At 30.7% G+C, this 22,840-nt stretch overlaps 1 protein-coding gene across 5 annotated transcripts; it reads left to right on the forward strand.

Annotated features, from left to right (window-relative positions):
• Positions 1 to 3,850: 3,850 nt before the first annotated feature.
• On the forward strand, positions 3,851 to 17,928 carry Dg (Dystroglycan). Of its 5 annotated transcripts, XM_035090515.1 has the most exons (14): positions 3,851 to 4,091; positions 4,786 to 4,892; positions 4,958 to 5,108; positions 5,185 to 5,245; positions 6,335 to 6,741; positions 7,580 to 7,789; positions 7,865 to 7,990; positions 8,057 to 8,200; positions 9,527 to 10,045; positions 10,769 to 10,870; positions 11,243 to 11,725; positions 12,877 to 13,415; positions 13,556 to 13,754; positions 14,597 to 17,928. In XM_035090515.1, exons 5-14 carry the CDS (start codon positions 6,388 to 6,390, stop codon positions 16,193 to 16,195), a joined length of 4,275 nt encoding a protein of 1,424 aa, XP_034946406.1. In that variant the 5' UTR covers positions 3,851 to 4,091; positions 4,786 to 4,892; positions 4,958 to 5,108; positions 5,185 to 5,245; positions 6,335 to 6,387; the 3' UTR covers positions 16,196 to 17,928. The 5 variants fall into 5 exon arrangements, with proteins under 5 accessions (XP_034946406.1, XP_034946403.1, XP_034946402.1 ...); XM_035090512.1 differs by having other exon boundaries at positions 4,958 to 5,245; XM_035090514.1 differs by lacking the exon at positions 3,851 to 4,091 and adding an exon at positions 4,123 to 4,718 and having other exon boundaries at positions 4,958 to 5,245.
• The last annotated feature ends 4,912 nt before the right edge of the window (positions 17,929 to 22,840 follow it).

Consider the following 22,840-nt stretch of genomic DNA (forward strand, 5'->3'; position numbering starts at 1 on the left):
TAAGTTTATTATTTCAGAAGATAAAAATATCTCTTTATGAGTTTTACTTCTTGCAATGAATATCAGCATCAAATAGACATGTGGAGCTTAATGACCAAGTTTGTAAGCAAGATGAAATTTTTTTTTAACAAATTTTAGACCTATAAAAAATTGTATTCATCATGAAATTATCTTTATTCTCAAATGATCAAAGAAACTAGTATTAGAAAAGAATTATTAACTTTGTAAAATCAATATTTAAAATGACATTTTTTTTAATCAAATAAATTTTTGTTTATTCTAAAGAATTAAAACAATTAGAATGCATTCTAATTGTTTTAACATGCTGTTATATTACCATATGTCAGTAACAGATGAGATTAGATTTTATTCCAGAATTGTACAATACTCTTTTTACAAGACTATCTATACGGAGATAATTTTTCACTGCTCGGAAGTAAAAACAATGAGAAATACACGATTCGACGTTTAGAAGTAAAAATGTGTGTATCCAGAAGTGAATTTCACTTATACTAAGTCAAAATTTACTTTTATGTACACACATTTTACTTCTAAATGTCGAATCATGTACTTTTCATACTGTAAATCCCAGTTTTCCAAGATGCATTATTTTAATGCGGATAAGTGTGTTAAATATGATGTCACCCATTTGATTGACATTGTAGTCACTTTTTACACACTTAGATGTGCGTTAAAAGTGACTACAATGTTAATCAAATGGGTGACGTTATATTTAACACACTTTTCCGCATTAAAATAATACATTTTAGAAAACGGAGATTTACAGTGCATTGTTTTTACTTCTGAGCAGTGAAAAAATTCTTTTCGTATATGTACACTCCTTGCCCACCGAAACATCCATTTTCTTACAAAAATATATACTCTTCCGTCCAACCTATTCCAACATACAGCTTAATTTTACTCTTATCATCAATATTGCATTACAATCCTTTGGTTGCTTTCTCAAAACATTTCGTATATTAATCTGATTGGCGGGCCCTTCAACGTTTCTGCTAGAAGCCAATATACGTCTGGCTCATTTTTACCTTATACTTCAGTAATAATTTTTCGAAAAAACATTAGGGTAGCTTCTTCCTCCTCCACTTCTCATTATTTGTAGACTTGATGCCTGTGGTATGAAAAAGACACGCAAAAAATGTTGATGAATGCTATAAATATTTAATTCATTTAAATTATTTATTTTTAATTGAAATATTTTTTTTTTTAATGAGATTTTACATACCGAAGCCAGACGATGTTAAATAACAACTCGTGAATAAAAAATACGATCCAATTGGAAGAGGCAGACCGGATAAAGCATCAGCTAATACCAAGTGTATTGTCCTTCCGTATATGTAAATAGATACTTGACGGGACAGGATGTGTGTACAGTGTGCGTGACAAAACTATTAAATACCTAATTATTCTCTTTATATCTCCAACCAATGTTATTTTATTACACATCGATTTTTTACGACCCAATGACTGACGTTAATATCAGAGTATAACATTTGCTCAGAACTTTGGTAAAAATTAAATATAATTGTTTATAATGTTTTGCGTGTTTACAGATATTCATTAAAGTCTTTTGATGCGTATAAATAAAGTAAAAGAAATGAAAGATGTAGGGGTTAAGTGTAGGAGCCACGCTATCTAAGGCACATCTGTTTCACTCATAAACATTTAGCCTCACCAACATCACAAGTAACTGAGAATCCCAGGCAAAAGAGTAAGTTGAGAAATCTTGATGAATATTGTGGATAATTTCGCCTACCAACTAATTTCTGCGGATCATGACGTCATCGCTGATGTGAACTGCCCTGAACCAACTTAACGATAATGAATCGTTCGTTATTAGCACAATTTATCACACATGGTCTAATAAAAATATCTTCTTTTTTTTCATTTCATTTTTAACTCCTTCATATCTAATAAAAGATTATTTAGTTTTAATAATACTGATATTTATTGGTTTTAATGAAAGAAAAAAAAATAATTCTGAGTTATAAATTAATTTCAATTGTTAAGAAAAAAGGTCATTTACCAGTAAACTTGATAGTATTTCTATCTTCATAATTGTATTAAGTTTCAGTAAGGCTAAATATAGAAATATATCTTTCTATACAAAACATAAAAGATGGTATGTACAGTGTGACTATGATGTGGGCAGTTTAGTTTATTTTGTCCAAGTTTAAATTTCTAATTCTTCTTGGCATGAGTTAAAACAGAATTTCTGCTACTGATTTAAAAATAAAATATCAATTCCTAGAGATAATTTTCAATAAATTATGACAAAAAAAATTAATGAATTATAGTTTGAAATAAATAATAGTAACAAAGAAAAAAAATACCTGGAAAAAATGTACTCCATTGTTTCTCAGTTATGAGTCATTTCTTCATTATTTTACTGCTCCAAATGCCACTTGTTATCTATTGCTGTCTTCATTATTATAACATCTGGTTTTCTTTTATCATGATAAATAACAATTATTTACTTGTAAGGCTATTTTCAGGAATTATTATGTTCACTGTATCCTGCATAGTGATAATCAATCAAATATCGGTATGCTCGACATCATGAATTATGACTACAAACCAAACGTCGTTAGTAGTCCAATCAATGTGCATTTTAAATATGAAATTTCGTGGTACAAGTTAAGACTAGGCTCAATTTGTAGAAAAAAATGCGCTGAATTTAATGGACTGATTCCCAGCCAAAAAAAACCAGCTGCGTCATATTTTGTTTTAAATTTAAAAATCAATTATTCCGCTGATCCACATATTTTGATTAATCTCCCGTGTATTGTAATATTGAACAAATAGGATAATGGGAAAGGATCAATTTAATATTATTATAACAAAAAGCATATATTTGAAAGATAATTTCATTGGACCTTCTAGTAGACACAAATCCGGTAGACGACTAACTTAAAAACTAAGGAGCCAATAGAAAGAAGTGCATAACACAAAGAATTTCCTATGTCTTATCTAAGCAAAAACATTTGGCAAACCTCGCCAACACCATAAATGTTTAACAAACCAAATATGTATATAAACTCCTATATCCTATTTATCTTCATAAACACTTAAATTTATTATAGACTAATGTCTATCTTATAATAAATAAAATATAAATTAATTTATTTTGTATATACCAACATCGTGAATGAAGCTATAGTTCAATCAGTGAACAGATTCAAAATGACTTATTTTCCAGTGATGTTATAACTTACTTGATATACAATTGAATTTTTTACTTATTTATTTTAATTATTGCTCCAATTAATTAATTATCTATTGTCATCCTTATTTTGAAAAACAACGTCTAAACTATTCCAAATTACCATGGTTCACCTCTAAAACTGTTTTCTAAAATCATAATAGTAGTGTTTTAAGGGTTAAAATGCCTAAAATAACTTATCATTGATTGTCGTGTTTCTTTCAGCTCTAAAATCACAGTAAATATCCAATACTCTTTTCTCAAGAATAACCAACATAGTTCTGATCACGAATTAGAACATATTTACATCTAAATTAACACTAAAATTCCAGTTGCAAAATCATCAGTGGGAGGTTGGGTGGAACATCTCCAGGCAAATGTTTGATAGCTGTTGAATATAGCTATATGTATCACACAAATGTATATACACACTGAGAGAGTAAGAGAGATGGTGTGGATGGACGTACATAAATGTATGAAACATATAACACATGTATATATAATAAATATCAATGTATGTGGTGTCTGAGATGCTTTCAACTGGTGATGCGTAATGGCATTGGTGGTGGTGGTGAAGAGGGTACGATAGAGAATAATCGCCAGAGTGGAAAAAAGACGAAAGCACGCAGACTGTGGGGTGTAAAATTGGGAGAGAGAAAGAGAGAGAGACAGCAAGAAAGTAGTGTGAGAAACAGCCGCTCAACTCTGGGTAACATCGTACTCAGTTAGTAGGCTCGGTCAGCAGCGGCAGGTTCATCTCTTTTAATAAGCTCATGCTCTTTCTCTTATTTATGTTGAAGTAAATTTGGATTTAAGAAACCGGCGAGTGCAGTGTGAACATCCCAGAAGGAATAAATACATTTAATTATTAGTGAGTATATTATTTAATTGTGAATGTTAATACACAAGAGTGTTTGATGTTTACACATTTATGTTAAAGTGTGAAAAAAGAAAAATTAAATAAGTCTAGTGATAATTATAATGCTTTGAGTGAGAGTGTGTTACGTAGGATTTAATTGGTATGACCGGATAGCAGGGTCAAACTCTTAAATACACTTTTAGATGCTGTACTAGACGCCATACTGTTATACAGTGCCGTGTGTTGTGTGGCATGGAGCCATCACTAACTGAATTCTGTTAGTAGCTTATTGCTGCTTTTAAATAATTCGAGGACATTGCACTTTATCCCTTTTTTGCATCCTTTTTTTATTTTATTATTTACATCAAAATAACAGCCATTTTGTTTCATGACATTTCAAATGCTCTGCTTAATAATCTTGGAGTGCTTGTGGTTAGCCTTTATCTTTGGATTCTTTAAATGAATATTCATTATTAAATGATAATTGTTATGTATGACAGTAGTATATATGGTTAATATACAAATCAATGTTATGTAATATGATAAGTCCTGCTATTTATCACACAACCTACGCTGGACACTTAAATGTTATTGTACTTTGCTGGATAATGCTAATTTATTTCTGCTTGACTTGATGTTGTAAGTAACCAAGTGCCCTGTTTAATAATGACTTTATAATTATTAAGTTTTTTTTTCTTGTCTTTAGAGATTTCTTTTTCAATTTCAATTATCAGTTTTTATTGACTATCTCAATGTATTTGTCAACAGAGATGAATAATAATTTTAATTTAAAATACCGGTTGAAAAATTTAGGTAAGTTATGATATAGTTTTTATTTAATTATATTTTTAAATTGAATTTAAACAATCGTTAAATAGTATTTAGGTTGAATAATTTAATTACCATGGAATAAGATGAAATGATGAATAAATAGGATTATAAATGCTAGTGAGAGCATTTAAATTATCAAATGTATAGCACACACATTTAGGTGTTATCTGTAATAGTACTGCAAAATGATAATATCTGGTGACTACAACCATAATAAATAATTAATGGACTGATATAAATGCTAATTTCAATTGATGTTTGATATTCTTTAAAGGAAATGTAACTTTTTGTGTCAGAAAAAACAATGATGATTTTATTGGAAAAATTATCTTAAGGTAAAGTTATTTTTCAGAAAAATTTAAACAAAATATTCAAAGATAATGAAGATTTTATTAATTCCTTTTATTTCATTCCAAGAAATATCTTATCTAGTGATTTTACCAGTGACTTCAGGGTGGAACCCATGGCAAATTGTGGATTTTATTCATCGAAATATAACTCAACACAATCACAAAACAAATATTTATCAAGATATTTTATAATTCTCATCTCGTTGACTTTTATTTTATGTAACTTAGATAAAAATAATATCTCTAAATTCACCACATTGAGGAATAGAAAGCATCCGTAGGCAGCAGAGTGTCTCGTCATCGTTATATTTATATCATCACATTGAAATACCATATGGTTTTTGCGCCAGATATATACTCTATAGCATTGTACCAACCATTCTATGCTATCCACTTGTGATGCGATAATGAAACATCATTATTTCAATAACGCAATTGGGTTATATTGATATATTTATAAATATTTACTTACCAATTTGTGCTCAGAACTTTTGTTAAGTTGCTTAGAACAAAAGTGTTCTATTTATCAAAAAGATTTTTGCCTTTGTCATATTTTAAAAATTAGTGATCTTTTCAACTAAATAAATATTAGCATCCTGTAATAATTATTATTTCAAAAGGCTGATAGACAAATTACTCAATATTTTTTTTAATAAAAAAAAAAAATAATAACAATTATTACCCAGCTGAAATAGGTGTGTCAATGAGTATAATTATAGGTTACTTAAAAGAATGATTGCATGATTTATCAATCTGAATGATCTTTGATTGTCTTTTGTTTGGCAATGAGTAAGAGTAACTATAATTAAACTTGTAAGAAATGCTATATATGTTATATGTGTAGATTCTATATCTGTATAATATTTATTTATCATGTGATTGACTCGTTTAAATATTCCATTCATCATTCATGCCGTTCGCTCATGCATAATAATCGTAACAATCGTCATTTTCAGCTCTGATAGGCTTGTCGACTCTATCATCAATAAAGAAAATACAAAAAAAAAGATCTCTTTTTTTTATATTGATGATAGAATACAGTTTTAATTTTAATGATTTTTTTTTGTGTTTTAGATAAAACAGCATGAAACAGAGATAGACTGTGGAAGCTACAAGCTGATCCAAAAATGGATAACAAGTCAAGACAGCAGTTCAAGTTGACGACTTTCTTACTGCTGTTACTACCTTTGGTGGTCTTGGGAAGTTTACAACATGAGGACGATGACTTGGTGTTTGATGACATGGATGAGGAGGATACTACAGCACAACAGCCTTTAATTCATCCCAGTCCTATTAGTCATAAAGCTTTGGAGTTAAATAAAACACCGGTCGATAATGTGGGCAATTATGAGAAACAGGATCATCATTTGAATAAAGTTGAACGATTGTGGAGTCTTCCTGATGTTACTACCACTACCGGGCATGTTTTTAAACTTAAGATTCCTAAACAAGCTTTTGGTGGAAGTATTACACACTATGAAGTAAGTTTTCACTGTGAAAATGGATTGTTTATGAAAGAATTTTTTATTTAAAATAATTATTCCGTAAAAGATTTTGATGATTTTTTTTTTTGGCTGAATTTTTATTGTATAGCAAAAAATGAATGTTTTTTCTTATAATCTAAAAAAATCGTGATATATTTTATCGATAAATACTCTAAAACGGAATTTACAATTTCTCTTAAAATAAATTCAGATGATTGATGAATGCATAGAGAATAATTTAACCGTTAACTTAAAAAAATCTTGGAATTTTATTTTTCCGAAAATTATAGGCTAGCCATGATCATATGAGTGGTAAATATGTATTCGTATGCAATAAATATTAATGCGTTAAGATTCGCTCATGCAACAAATTGTTTTCAATTTAAAAAGCAAATGAATAATAATTAAACACAAAAATATTTATAAACTTTTTGTTTCTCATTATAACTAAAAGTTGAGAATTAAAATAATTTTTTATTGCCATCACATATTCATTACAATATTCATTAATTCTACTTACCCAAGACTAGAAAACTACCCTAAAATCAATATCTAAATACTCACAAATAATATCTGAATAAAAAAAAAAAATAGAGCCCAATTTAAATCATAGTCTCAAGCTTGAAAAAAATTCAAATAGTTGTTTCGATTGTCATATGTCGACTTCCTACTACAAAATATTAATTACAGTTCAGTTGATGTTTTAATTTTTAGTTTAATATAGGACAGGATACTTATTTTTTAACACATTGATTTAATAATAATAAGCAAATGAATTATTTGACAATCTTTATCATTTAAAATTGAGGATAACCATAAATGGTTTGTGTCATAGGTACGTGGAAGAAACAATAAACCATTACCACGATGGCTGTCGTTTGATGAAGCAACCTTTACACTAATGGGAGTTCCAGCTAAAGAGGACATAGGCCCACATTATGTAAGCGTCAAAGCCTACGGGATGGCTAACAATGATGCTGCTGATGACGTGTTCACCATCCAAGTGATAGAGAAATATCAAACTGACAAACACAAAGATGAAAAGGTATACAATAAATGTTCATATTTAACTTAACAATAATAATAAATAATTAAAATTTATGTTCTTCTATTTTATTAGATTTCGTGTGATCTAACTAAACAAACACTCATGACCTTGGTCCTAGATGTGAGATTTGATGATCTCAAACCTGATAAAAAAGTCAAAGCATTAGAGAAACTTGCTAATCATCTAGGATTTCATGTGGTTGGTATTTACATTCTTGATTATGCAATTGATAGAGGTAGAATATTCATTGAAAACTTTGTTTAGAGTGCATTGTCAATGAGTGGTAGTAGTCTGAATGACAAAGAAGACAATAAAATTGACAATTTTACGATAATATCTACTGGGCCTGGATCCAATGTTAAACATCGACGTCGGAAGGATAAGCATTCAACTTTTATACAATGGCAGGTGTGTATTTTTATCAATTATATAATCTTTTTTAAAAAAAAGTTTATTCAAAAACAACTAGACGTATTTTTAACAATTTCAACTTTAACTTTTAAGGCGCCTTGAGCGGAAAAATATATGGACTTTTGCGCACTAGTTTTAGGCAAATAAGTAGATAAAATAATAAAATATCGATAGGAAAATATTCGTGCAACAACAATCTATGAAATGAAACGAGATGAGGACGATTGGTTAAAGAATAAGCAAAATATCCGAAATTAAAAGTCAAAAGCGATTTGACAGATTGTTTTTCATATTTCTAACTCTCACTCGTTTACATGTGGCCGACCAAAATCTGTCAAATCGCTTTTGACTTTTAATTTCGGATATTTTGCTTATTCTTCAACCAATCGTCCTCATCTCGTTTCAGTTCATCGATTGTTGTTGCACGAATATTTTCCTATCGATATTTTATTATTTTATCTACTTATTTGCCTAAAACTAGTGCGCAAAAGTCCATATATTTTTATATATCTATATTTTTCCGCTCGAGGCCCCTTAACTGTATTTTATAGAATGTATTCATTTGGGGGAGTCAAGTTAAGTAATTTTTAAATAAAAATAACGAGTAATGCATTAATCAGAAATCTAAATCTCTAAATCATCAAATTTTAATTAATCAATACACTTTGATAATAGACTTAGGGGATGTAATAGGTTGAAAATTAACCAATTTTGTTCAACGATCTCTTAAACTGTGTGCAAAGAGATGCTTAAAAGTGTTTTATAATTAAAAAATCAATATCTTAAGAACTATTTATCATATAGAACTTCAAACAAGGCTCATTTTATGTTTCAAGTAATTCTTTTCAGCGTGAAAGACCAGAAAATAATAGAGATATTTTAGTGGATTATATTTTGTGATGCTGATAAAGAGTCGGAAATCAAACATTGAGTAGAATGTGTAAAGAATAGAAATTATACATTGATTAATAATGACAATCAATTTATTGAGATAATTATAATAAAAATAACAATGAATTAATAATGATAATGTGAGCCAATGTTTGATAATGCACACCATTAAGTCGTCTAAAAGTTAATTACTGAATAAAGCAGTCTGTAGACATTTTAATGGTTATAGGAATCTTCAAGAGTCATCTTAAAATTAATCTTAATAACAAAAGTCTATGCATAATTAAATTTTATTTAAGTTGTCTACAAATTATAAGCCATCATCTAGTCTTAGTTCACATTGTACAAAAGTGTTATTAGCTAAATACTTTAGAACAATAGCCAATGATTCATTTCTCTTAACATTTAATAAATAATCATCAATTATTTTAGGTCGGCTGCGAAGGTCACTTATGGAAGCATCAGGCAGATTTATTAAAGATCATAAAGAAACAAACAAAAGATAAGACGTTGACCAAAACACTTCACTCACCAGTTGCTTATTGGCAAGTAACAACAGCTACAAATTTAAAATCAGTAGAAGTTGGAAAAGTGTCCAAAATAAAGCATATCAAGAAGAAAGTGAAAACTGAGTCACCGCGGGATGATGATTTGGTACGAAGTCGTAGAGAAATTGGTTCTGGAGACTACGGTACAAACAATGATAATGATAATGACGATTATGATGAGAATTATGAGGAATACGATGATGCGTATGATGATAATGAACGAGGAGTCATTGAAGGTGAAGATGATGGTGATGATAATAATGAATCATTCACAGAAATACCACCTAGTAAATTCTTACCGTCAGTGGATCACTTTAGACCAAAAATAGGCGATGAAGAACCAGAACCACCAGTAGAACATCCCCATAGACATCATCATGGTCAAGGAAGTTCCGATTGGAAAGTACGTATATTTATTTTTAGATAGATTAGGGTGAGATATTATTTTTTTAATATTGAAAGACTTTTCCTTAAGGATGTATCACACTTTTATAGAGTTCATCTTTAAAGCTTGAATTTGAGATATATAATAAAGTAAATAATATTTTATTGATTTTTATACCGTTTCTGATATATTCTATGAAACAATTGAACTTAATAGTCTCATTAAACTACGTGTTATTTGTACCGGAAGTATGTGAAATTGGAAGCAAATGACAAAATTTGCTATGTTTCATCCATTTGTATGGAAAAAAATATACTTCTAGAAAATTTGAACGTTTTTCTATTTACTTATGCAAAAAATAGGTGATAATGGGTTTATTTTTCTAAAATTAGATAAAAACTTTGGCAAAATGGAATAATGGATGGTCCGACATGTTGAATGCGATGCTAACAGTAGTCATATGAAAACTTTTATTCATAATAAATGATTATAAATCAATACAATTTGAATTATTACTAATTAATCGTTAGTTAAATTTAAAAAAATGTAGGTACACATAATTTGAAAAAAAAACCTATCTAAAACTTTTTTAGAAATACTGCTCGATTTGACTAGATATACATCCTTAAATTGATTTTTATTTGAAACTTTTTTTATATATTCAATATTACTTAAGAGACACTCCAACAGAACTAAATTTTACATTACTATATATTACCAATAACTATGTAATTATTTTAGCCTGTGGAGCATATAAATGAGGATGAAATCATTCCTGGTATTGAGAATAGACATGAAACAAACATAGTTACAACATCGGAGATGTCTACAACAGCACAAGAGGTAAGATTTTTTGATTTCATTTTACATCTACAGATCAAAAGCTTACCTCAGCCAGCAACTATTTCATTTATATATGTAATTAGCTTATATACCTTGTCATCGCTAGCTATTAGAGATGCTTGAGGGTTTTTAATGTTAAGAAATCAGTTAAAAATGGTAGATTGTAGGATTTGAGGTCAATATAGCTTAAAAAACAATGAAAATAATATTCAAAAACTCAATTAAAATAGAAAATTATCAAAAAAATATTTAATTTAAACAAAAGAAATTGCTCTTTCTTGTCAAAAATAATTTAAATTTTTACACTCATAATATATAATTTGTTATTAACAATTATCTCGGCATACATCGCATATACTAACAATTTCGCAGACAACTTTGCAAACAACACCTACAACAACTGAAACACCATTACCATCACCAAGTATATCGTCAACTTCAACTACTCAACCGGTATATTCTACATTGAATACAACAACGATTGAATTCGAAACATCATCTATGGGTGTTGTGTCACCAGAAACGCCAACGATAACTTTAAAAACGAGCATAACAACAGAAACTACTACTAATGAAGCAAGTATAACTCAATCATCATCACCATCACCAGGAATCAGCTCTAAAAGTGAGCTTGACTCTGATAATGTTGAAGAATCAAATAGAATCGACGATTTCAATACGCCAATCACCCCGATTGTTATAACAACAACAACAATACCATTGGATATTGATACTATTAGTCCTATTACATTTTTACCTACAACGTTGTTTAACCCTCCCACGAGCACAGCAACGACAAGTGACATTGTGGAGACGAGCACGATATTCACAACTGTTAATAATACTACTGATCAGGTAATGCTTTGCTTACAGCTTAATATTCCATTTAATTGATTATTTATTAGTATTTTGTATATATCAATCAGGCATTGTAAAATATTACATTTTGAGCTCTCATTCCATTTGCTTCTGTAATTAATGCCATATTTAGTGTTTAGAATTTATAAACAGGCGGGAAGTAAAAAATCATTTCAGATCAAAGAAATAAAAAGAATTTTTTTTTAAATGGTTTTAATCTGAGTAAAAATGTATGAATTTTGTGTAATAAAGTGGATGAAAGAAATTCCTATGTGGGAGTGCACCTCCACTTCAGCCAATTAAACACATATAGACTACTCCACAACTAGCTCAGGACGATTTTCGGAGAAAAATATATTCTGTCAAGACTAGGACTCGAACCTGGACCTTCCAGTTACGCGCTGGCTGCTCTACCAGTTAAGCTATCTTGCCAGTCAATGTAATTCGCTTTAAATCGTGTCTGTATTCGTCATATGTGGCTCCTCCCTTGATCTGGGCCGTCCCTCATACGGCCTAAATAAATTTAATCACTATTTTAGTGTATCCCAGCACAAAAAATTCATTTTTGAAGGTGTCTCCTGAACGGAACTCTACCAAAAATTTGGATATCTATTGATAGATTGTTTGAAATATCAACTTATCTCCAGTATCGTAGTTTTGTGGTAATTTTTTTAGATTATCATAAAAATATGGAGAAAGTGAAAAAAATTTGTGCGTTGTTTTTATAGATTAAGACAACGATATTCAATACAGCTAGCGCTGTGTAGGCGCTAAAGGGGCAGTGTAGCGGGCTCGAATTGATCGCTAATATTTTAAAAATAATTTATAGAAACGTTTAAAATACTTAATATCAAAATTAACTTTAAAATGAGTCTTGCTCGGAAAAGGGGTAATAGTTAAAAAAGAACTAGTATAGTTCTAATTGGAACTTGTTACAAGTTTGTACGTTTTTACTCAGTAATTTTTGATGAAACCCAAGCACTTTTGTACATATTTTCCGTCAGACATCAAAAAAGTTTTGAAACAATAGCACATTTTAAGATTATATTATTCACATAACATAACTAGAGCATGTGCATTGTCTAGTTGAACATGTACATGTTCCTTTGATAATTAAATAGAAAATTAATTGAATTTTTATACTGCAGGTGACACAAAGCTCTTCAATGCTTACAACAGATCAGATGAGTAAAACGACAACAATAATACCTCATTTTGATAGTAAATCATCCACAGCATCTGAGTCTGAACCAGTTTTGAATTTCACTTCTATCACAACGTCTCCTGCAAGCTCAGTGACACCACCGGTAATGACAACAATAGCTACTGAAACAATACCAAGTTCTACACTGAGTACTGTTGTTAGTGAAAGTAGTACTGGTACTACTTCTGTTGTTATTACCAGTACTGTTAGCACTACTACAACCACAGAAACACCAGAATTTCCAACAGAAAAAATTGAATATGAACCAGCACATAATTATCCACCTCAACAAGAGCAAAGATTACCAAAAGTTCCAATTACTGCCGGAAAACCACTCAGTTATATTATTCCACCTAACACATTCATCGATCATGAAGATGGAGACACCAGGAATCTTAGACTTGCTTTATATTTCGAAGGTAGTCTGTTGAAGGAAACTCATTGGCTTCAGTTTAATAATCAGACTCAAGAGGTTTATGGGCTGTAAGTAATCACATTTAATCATTTAATGAATATTGATTGTTCAATAATAAAAAAAAGTTTTCTGAAAATAAATTTACAACTTGTAAATGAAGCAAGAAAATACTGTTATTTGTATTAATAAAAGTTATATTTTTTTACAGTCCTCTTGAAAAAGATGTTTCTGTATGGGGCTATGAACTAGTAGCTTCAGATCGTCAAGGTCTTCGTGCTTCTGATCGTTTAGATGTTTATGTACAACAGCATCGATCAAGTCGATCAGTAAATCATGAGTTCAATTTATATTTGAAAATTGAAAACAAGCGAATGACTTTCCCTGTTGATGTTGATTGGGAATTGAAGGTAATTTATCATTTGATTTATTATTTAAAGTAAAAAATATTGTTAAAACCTTATGCACTTAAGGTAGTTTGGCATTCACAGATTGGTAGTCAAAACAGTAAGGATTTTTTTATTTTTTCAAAATCTATCAAACAACTTTGTACATAGTTTGCGTATATTATTTGTAATAATAATTTATAAGTTGAGTGCAATAGTTATTAATGAAAAATAAGCGATAAACTTTAATTTATTTAAATTGTTTTGATTAGCATTGCTGCCATTTTTCCTAGCAAATATGGTGGAGAAACGAAGACAGATACCGAGTTACAATGTTTAAACATAAATTTCAAAAAAAACTGTGTGGTGAATCATGTTGAAATTTAACTTAAATGCATTTCAAATACTATTCTTTATGTTAAGATGTTTTTTACTGTGGGTCAACTGTGCCAATTTTTTATAAATCATTAATTTCCGGTAAAATTAAACAAGGACAGTCACAAGAGCTCATATATTTTTGCATAACTTTAAGTAATTATATCTCCTAAACAAAATGGTAGAAAATCTCTTTTTTTTCTCTCAAGTCATGGAGGTATGGTCTTTCAGAAAAAATTTAAAAAAAGGGTAATTAACTGCGAGTTTTGTTAATGCCAAATAACCTTAATACGGCTGAATGTTATGCTGAATGCTATAAGCTCTTCAAAACATAGACTTGGTATTCTGTTATGTTGCTAATAAATTCTCCCTACTCTTTCATCCTGATTGGACTTAAAAATAAAAATGATTGGCTTAGAATTTTAATTTTAAAAACATGATTCCCTTGAAAATCTACTGAGATATTCACTATATTTCTAAAATTTTTTCAGATCATCAAAAGTTTAGCAGAGCTATATGATGACCGTGATACAAATCAGATAACAGTGAGATCAATAAATCTATTAGGCAACGATCAAGCGGTTTTTACTTGGACTAACGATAGTATTCCAAGAACTAGTAAGTGTCCAAAAGATGAAATAAACAAGCTGTACCATATTTTAGTAGCTAATAAGGAGGGTGATCCCAGTGCCATGTTGGAAAATATTTTACCTCCAGAGATACATGTAAAGAAAGTTACACTAACTGGTTTACGTCTATGTGATAATTTAAATAATCATCATCATGGACCTGTAGTAGTAGTACCATCGCCATCATCAATACCGTTACCAGAGAGAGGTGGAGAAAGTACACAAGAGCCTAAAGTTAATAACTCTCCGATGCCTAGAAATCAAGTTGATCACATCAGTGCCGTTGTTGGCCAATTACTTATATTCCGGGTACCCAAGGATACATTTTATGATCCTGAAGATGGCTCAACTACGTATTTAAAATTATCTTTGTTAACTAGTGATAGGAATCCAATACCGCCGAGTGATTGGCTTCAATTTGATACTAAGAATCAAGAGTTCTATGGAGTTCCAATGAAGGTAGGTCGTAAAGAGTATCAGTTAATTGCTACTGATAAAGATGGAGCCAGTGCCAATGACAATCTTGTGGTTGTGGTAGAACCAGCATCGACAGTTAAACCAAGTGCTGAGTTTACCATTAAGCTTGGTGTCAATTATAAATTGTTCTCACAATCAGCGATGCTGAAGAAAAACTTTATTTTAAAATTACGTGAATTATTTGGTGATAAAGATACTAATGCCATTTCTATTACCAGCATTGTGCCAGCTCCTGGTAGTAATAATACAATTGTTACCTGGAGAAATACAACTCTTCCGACGGCTTATTGTCCCAATGACGAAATTACCCGTCTGAGTGAAGTTCTTTTTGTCAAACCTGACAATAAAGAGCTCACTAACAGAATTGAAAGAATTATGGGTACCGAGTTCCCAGTGGATCAATTGACCTTAACCCCAATGGAAATTTGTCTTGGAGAATTTACACGCGTACATTCGCATGACAGTGGAAGAGGAATGTTACCACCAATATTATCAGGAGCTGATCGTGATGATGATGATCTAAGAACTTTAGGAACGTCTCAAGATGATTATCTGATAACCTTTGTGCTTCCTGCTATTATCATTTCAGCTATGTTAGTCTTAGCTGGAATAATAGCTTGTGTGTTATACAAAAGAAAACGCAGCGGAAAAATGAGCGTCAGTGGTGAACGTGATGATGAGCGGCAAACATTCAAGAGCAAAGGAATACCAGTTATTTTCCAAGATGAACTGGAAGAGAAACCTGATCCTGGTAATAAATCACCCGTAATTTTGAAAGAAGAGAAACCACCCCTACCACCACCTGAATATCACCAAGAGAAAGTTGATGATGGATCTGATCAGCCTATGCTTCCAAAAGAATCGAATTCTGAAGAACCATATCAACCACCACCTCCGTTTGCTAGAACATCTGATAATACTCGTCAAAATCGTCCTAAACCAACACCTACGTACAGAAAGCCACCACCGTATGTACCACCCTAACAAAATATGTCATACATGATGCAGCGTAATTTTAAAATATCATAGTTGTTCATCGAAAATTACTACTACTGCTACTACTACTATTATTATTGAAGGAATCAATAAGTTTAAGATTCTACAGATAAAGATTGGTAATCATGTTTCAGTAAAAATTGAAAAATCAAGGCTCTAATATCAATACTGTTGCGATCGTGTTGCAACTACAATCAAACTTAGTCTTCAAGTTTGCATTAAGCGGCCATGTTTTGGCATTAAAGTCGATATTAATATACCAGACTTTATCTTTAGGAACTTTATTAATAAATGAGACTAATTAAATATCGAGTTTAAAAATAGGTTTCAGTGATAAATAACCAAAAGATTCATTGGAGTAAATGACTGAAAGTCGGAATTGTATATTAATGATTTTTTCATTAGGAACTACAGGTTAATACCTTTTTTAATTTTTCTATTTAATTTTTTTTACAGAAATGTGGATTTTATAATGTGATTTTATAATATCCTAAGAAAAATATTAAATTGTTTATTTTTTTTTTAATTTGTATGGATGGTAATCAGTGCATTCAGCGAAAGTTAATGATCCCAAGCAATACATCTATTATTTTTACCAACTGTTTTCTTTCTTAATGCCATGATAACGTTAAATACTTAATAATAGTGAACAATAAATAATTTTACAGAAATATTTGTAGTGATAATCAAAAATAAAATGTATATTTTAACACAATTTATTTTTAATGTATAGATTAGGTAGTTGCTGACTGCACTAGATGTTTGCGAATAATTTTAAAGACTTTTTAAGACTCAAATAATTGAATTTACATTTATAAACTGAAAAATGTTAAGTCGTATGAAAAAAAAGTGATTGATTTTAATTTTCAACGAATCTCACAATGATAATGTATAAATTGTAATACTAAATTGAATTTAAGTAACACTGGTGACATACATAATTATACGCAGCAGTGCCATTTATTAAGCAATAAGTGTAATATTTATGCCTAAAATAACTAGCTGATTGAATAATTATATAATTAAAAATAGTGCAGATGATAAAACAGAAAAAAATAATAATAATTATTACATGGTCGTAGAATCACACGATAATTAAATTTATTTTGAAATGAAATTAAAGATTTGTTGACTAACTAGAATACTCATTTTGCATCATCACTGCCAGAGACTATCACAGACTATCAAAAGAATACTAAGCATGAAATTTATACGTACTTTTTTATGATTATAATTATTTTACGATTAAATTAGAGAGAAAAAAAAATTAATTTGTCAGCACTTTAGTGATTAAATGCACAAATTAATTGTACTTAATACTCGGAATTTGTACTAATAATTTTGACTGTGAATATAAAAATTGATGTTTAATCAATATAAACATGCTTCCATAAAATAACGAAGAATGGATTAACTAAAAGTGATTATGAGATACTACAAAAGAGCGTAGATATGAATTAATGGAGGAATAAAGTAGATTGATTAATTAATAATAAAATGTAATAAAGATAACGTTTGTCAATTGATTTACGCAGAGTAATTTGATACTTGTTTGATAATTATATTCAATATATAGCTGAATATAGTGACTAATACACAACATATTAATATAATAATTAAAATATTATAAGGAACATGTATGATGAATGTCCAATAAACCGAAGGAGTAATATAATGAGTAATGGAAGAAAATTTGATAAATAAACGGCTTTAAATTTTGATTGAATGTCTTTATGTGTTTATCAGTCATCACATGGTTTTACAGTTATAATTATTTAATGGGAAATTATTTATTATTCTAACTTATAAATAAATGCAGTAACTCTCTCTCTCTCTCTCTCTTCTGTTGCTCAGTTGAGACTATTGTCGAACTGAGAAAAGAGTTCCTCAGTTGCTTCAATGCTTTCGGGCTCCCCACCACTGATTTTCTACCCCTTCTACCATGTTTTTTACTACTGCGCAAGCGTACAAGAACACATGAAGAGCATCTGAGGAACACTCTTCTCAGTCCGACTATAATTCGATCTGTATCGTTACATACCTATTTAAGGCTGGGCTTTACTTCGGTTTCCCCCAAAAAAATCCCAAGGAATCGGGAAATAACTTATTTATCAGCCAATTTGCAATTATATCCACTGATTTTAATATCAAAATGAAGCCTATTTCATGTAGGATGCCGCTGGTAAACATTTTATTTTATTAATTTATATTTCAATAAAATTCAATTAGAAAGAAAATTGTCATTGAATTATTACAAGATTTTTTATGTTTCATGGCCGTCAAGAGAAAATATTTAATTATTATTTTTTTACAAATTTTTCACCGCAAAAAGTTATTTGCTAACCTCCTTGCCACCTTCTATATTATAAATAAAATCATTTTTGATAACAAAACGCAGTAATTAGGATGGATTTCGTTACATCATTTTCAGGTGCTTTTTGCTACAGTTAATAGGGCAGAAATTTGAAGTATAGTCGAACTGGACAAAGAGGTACCAAAGAATATAGACCTTTGGAGGTACTATGGAACTTAGACGTAACCCCGACTGCCCCACCTCTAGCGCATGCGCATAAGCACTCAATGTATTACTACGCGCGTTATTAATTTTATTTTGATTTATAGTGCAATAAAAATTCTTTATATATTGTAAATAAGTTAAAATTATATTCATAGATTATTCAACTTTTATTTTGAATAACAATCAGTGGTCTACGTCGATCAAGAGAGCAAACACCTGATCCACGTCCATTACCATCATCAGGAATTCCAGCAGAATTACGTGGCAATTGATTGCGTTGTGTTGGATAACACCTCGGTTGAACTTTTTTCCTAAAACCATTGAAACTCTGATGATCGAAGAGTGATGATTCTCTGTATGAGGATGACTCCAAAAGATCTTTGGAGCTTTAACGGAAAGATCTAGCTCTACTTAATTCACTTGGTCAATTCCAGGTATTGGAGTTCATTGGAGAATGTAAGTATTCAGAGAATTCATGAGATTTTTCTGCTTCTGATGATGATCCTGATGAGTCATAGACTTCTGGCAGAGTCCAACGACAGCTCCATTGTTTCGCAGTTGATGTAGTATCAGAAGAATCTGACTGAGAGTCTGTCGGATTATTTATTTAATTTTTGCTTATTAATGTTTATCATAGTCGCAAAGAATAGGATGTATTTTGTATTAGTTCTCAGTTGCATATCATACATATATCTCCGTATGTGATGAACATTGTAAATTCATCTATAAAATGATTATTATTGAAGAAATAAATGAAAACGTATTATAAACAATGAAAAATATCAATATTAGCCATAAAGAATCTTACACCTCATCAGGAACAGAATCTTTAAACAGTGTTTTTCGCACAGAGCGTTTCAGGTGTAATGCAAGGTCATCAACAGCTTCATTATCAGGTTCATCATTATCTTCACCTTCCGTTTCATAATCTTCATATGCAGCATCTTGCAATATGTGATTTTTCATTGCTTTAACCCTTCCTGGGACTTGACTGACATCTCGCTCATAATCTTCGAAAATTTTCTTCTCGCAGCAGTTTTTCCATATCTCCGGTGTTATCTGTGCTAATGCTTCTGACCACATATCCAGCGCAGCATCCGAGGTGTACTTATTGGTGAGACCAATATGTTTATCGAAGTATGTCTTCGTAATACCCCATACCATCTCAATTGGGTTATAAAAGTAATGGTACGGTGGTAAGCGAAGTATCATGTGGGAGGTATTTTTTTCGCCCGATTGTCGAGCACGTATTTCTTTGGCAACCGACGAATCTTGCATAGCTCATACAATTTTTCATTTGTTGCTCTTGGACTAAACAAAATATTGTGGTCAGTGAACCACGATTGCAGCTGGGCTTTAGTCCAAGCTGTTGTAGGCTGCTTTTCAATCTGAAAAATGCCATTTAAATGAAGTGACATTGATATATATGTTTATGTAGCTTATATTACAACAATAAATAAAGCACACATTGATAAAAAAATTCAAATGCAATTAAAAAAGAGGAAAATTTAAGTTTATTGAATGCATGATTTTATCGCAAAACATCAACACGCAATATTTAATATTTCAAATCTAAATGGGCTTGCATAAACAATGTATGAAAGCAATAAAATAAAAGTGTACTGTAACGAAAAGCATTCGTGCAGTAAAAAATATCTTTATACCTATGTTTAAGTGATGTTTAATTCCGAAAACTTTAGAATCAGCGATCTCGTTATTGGAAAAATTACTAAAATAATTAACAAATCAATTGGTTGGTGTAATCTATGTATATACTCGAATCAGTATAAAAGAAGTTTACCTGTACTGAGTGATAGGATGCGTTGTCCATGATGATTACAGAATTATTGGGTAAATTCAGAATAAGTTTATTCTTAAACCAATTTTCGATTGTTAATGCATCAATATCACCATAATAGTGGTCGCCAGCTTTGGGTTTCTTCTTCGTATTCAGGATTAGTGATGCTTCTGGTACAAATCCTTCCTTGCCTCCTGCATGACAAATGGCAAACCGTTCTCCATAGTTGGAATGTTTAATTGAGCAACAACGAATGTCGTTGTTTTGCCAATCTCTACATTTTCCAATACCCTTTCGATGCACTCATGTTTCGTCCTGCCAAACGACGTATCGTGTATTGTTGTAAGTTTGAAGAAACCGGATCCTTTTTAATGTGATGTGAGGCTGTCCAATCAAATACCGATCACTTCGGCGTATTTTGTAATAAAATCCAAGGTCACTCATGACCTTTCTACACGTTTCCCGTTGGCCGGCACACTGGATATCTCTTTTCCTGTATAAAAGAAGATCATTAGATTTCTTTATAATTTCAAAACCAGAATTATTATTATCAATGAAGTCAAGCTTATTTCAATGACGAATGAAGCATCGGCATTAATGAGAACAAATTGAAATAAGTAAATTTTCAAAAGAAAAAATGACTTCCTGGAAAAAAATAAAATAGATCTACATTGATCTACTTAGATCTATTTTTCGGCACAATTAGATCCACTTTGTTCTGTGTACATCTGTTTCGTTCACTTCAGATCTTCTGTAATCTCTGTAGATTCTAAGAATTTTTTTTATTGCCGAGATCAATGGTGATCTCCATAGACATACATATATAGTGATACCACTAGATTTACATAAATTTACGAAGATCAAATTTTCTTCAGTTTTTTAGATATGAGTTTTAGAAATTAGATCAAATAAGATCTAAAAAATGGCAAAAATGTGGATTTGTGTAGATCTATTTTATTTTTCTCCAGGTTCTAAAAAAATGGAAAGTTTCGAAGCAAGGAAAAAATTAAAATGCTTTAGTCATTCAAAGAAACCATAAACGGCAAGAAAATGAAAAGAATTTTATCATCCACCTTAATTCTTCTAGAAGAGATTGAAGAGTAATAGAGCGACCTGAACAAAGTAAACAAGATCAAAAAATAATAGCAAAATGTAAAAAATCCAATCATCCAATAGAAAAAAAAATTCTACATCAAATCGCATACGTTCTTTATAGAGATCATATACTGTAGTACGGATCGCTTTTTTGGTTTCTGCATAGATATATCTTTTTAATTTTTCTCATGGTCTTTTTTTTCCTGCAGTATCAAAGTCAGCTCCACTAAGGCCCTATTCCACGATTTCCCGAACCTTTCTAGGACAGATGTTCAGAACATTGGCTACTCGCTCTCTGGAATGTAAAATTTTATTATTATATTTTTATGTCCTGTTAAAATGTTAAATCATGGGTTAAATGACGACCTATTCAGGATCTAGGCTAGACTAAATTAAGACTTCCTAGGCGAATAGAAGACAGTTGAGTGATAAAAACACTAGTTATAAGGCAATCAATTTTGTAAGAGGAAGTATTGTAAAACAAAAAAATGCAATTGGCATGTAATTGAAGGAAATGAGTTCATTATTATTATTAATAAATAATAATTTAACATTCACTCTAAAAATTTATTGAGACACTACTTCAGTCCGTTGCTTTACAGAAACCTACCTTAAGTCTTAAGACAAGTTAAGAAATTCACAGATTTGTATAAAACAAAGGGCTGACTGAATGTTTCAGTTGGGTAATGTTTAACAAGAATAAGAAATAATTGAACTCACTGCACTCGACTCACAGATATTATTGGTCCACCATTCTCTTTTTCATCCAAAAAATATTGATGAAGCAAAAACACATCTCTCTAAACGGCTATCAATCACTCCTTCTAGTGAATCAAAGAGTGACAACGATAACTTTGTAACAGTAAGATCCAACAAGCGACGGAAGAACAAGAATGGATTCTCTCAATCTTTGCCATCATCACCTTAACTTTTTGCGTCTGTCTTATCATTCAAGCCACCCAAGGAATTGCCGGCATTTGGAGTAAGCGTGAAAGCAAGAAGCACCACAATTTTCTCTAATCCTTTTAACAACCCGGAAAAATAGCATCCTATTAGTCTCGGTAAACAAGTTTTTAAAACTCTCAATTTTTTTAACATAGCAAAAGATATCCTATTATCCAACTACCTAGCGAAAACCCTAAATTTAACCTTTAATAAACGCAGCTCGGCCAATTATCTTGTCAACCACTTATCTTTTATTGAATAAAGTCTCGAACCCTTT

Source organism: Chelonus insularis, unplaced genomic scaffold (assembly GCF_013357705.1).
Source record: "Chelonus insularis isolate UGA/USDA-ARS -01 unplaced genomic scaffold, ASM1335770v1 contig_77_pilon, whole genome shotgun sequence".
Classification (NCBI taxonomy): Eukaryota; Metazoa; Arthropoda; class Insecta; order Hymenoptera; family Braconidae; genus Chelonus; species Chelonus insularis.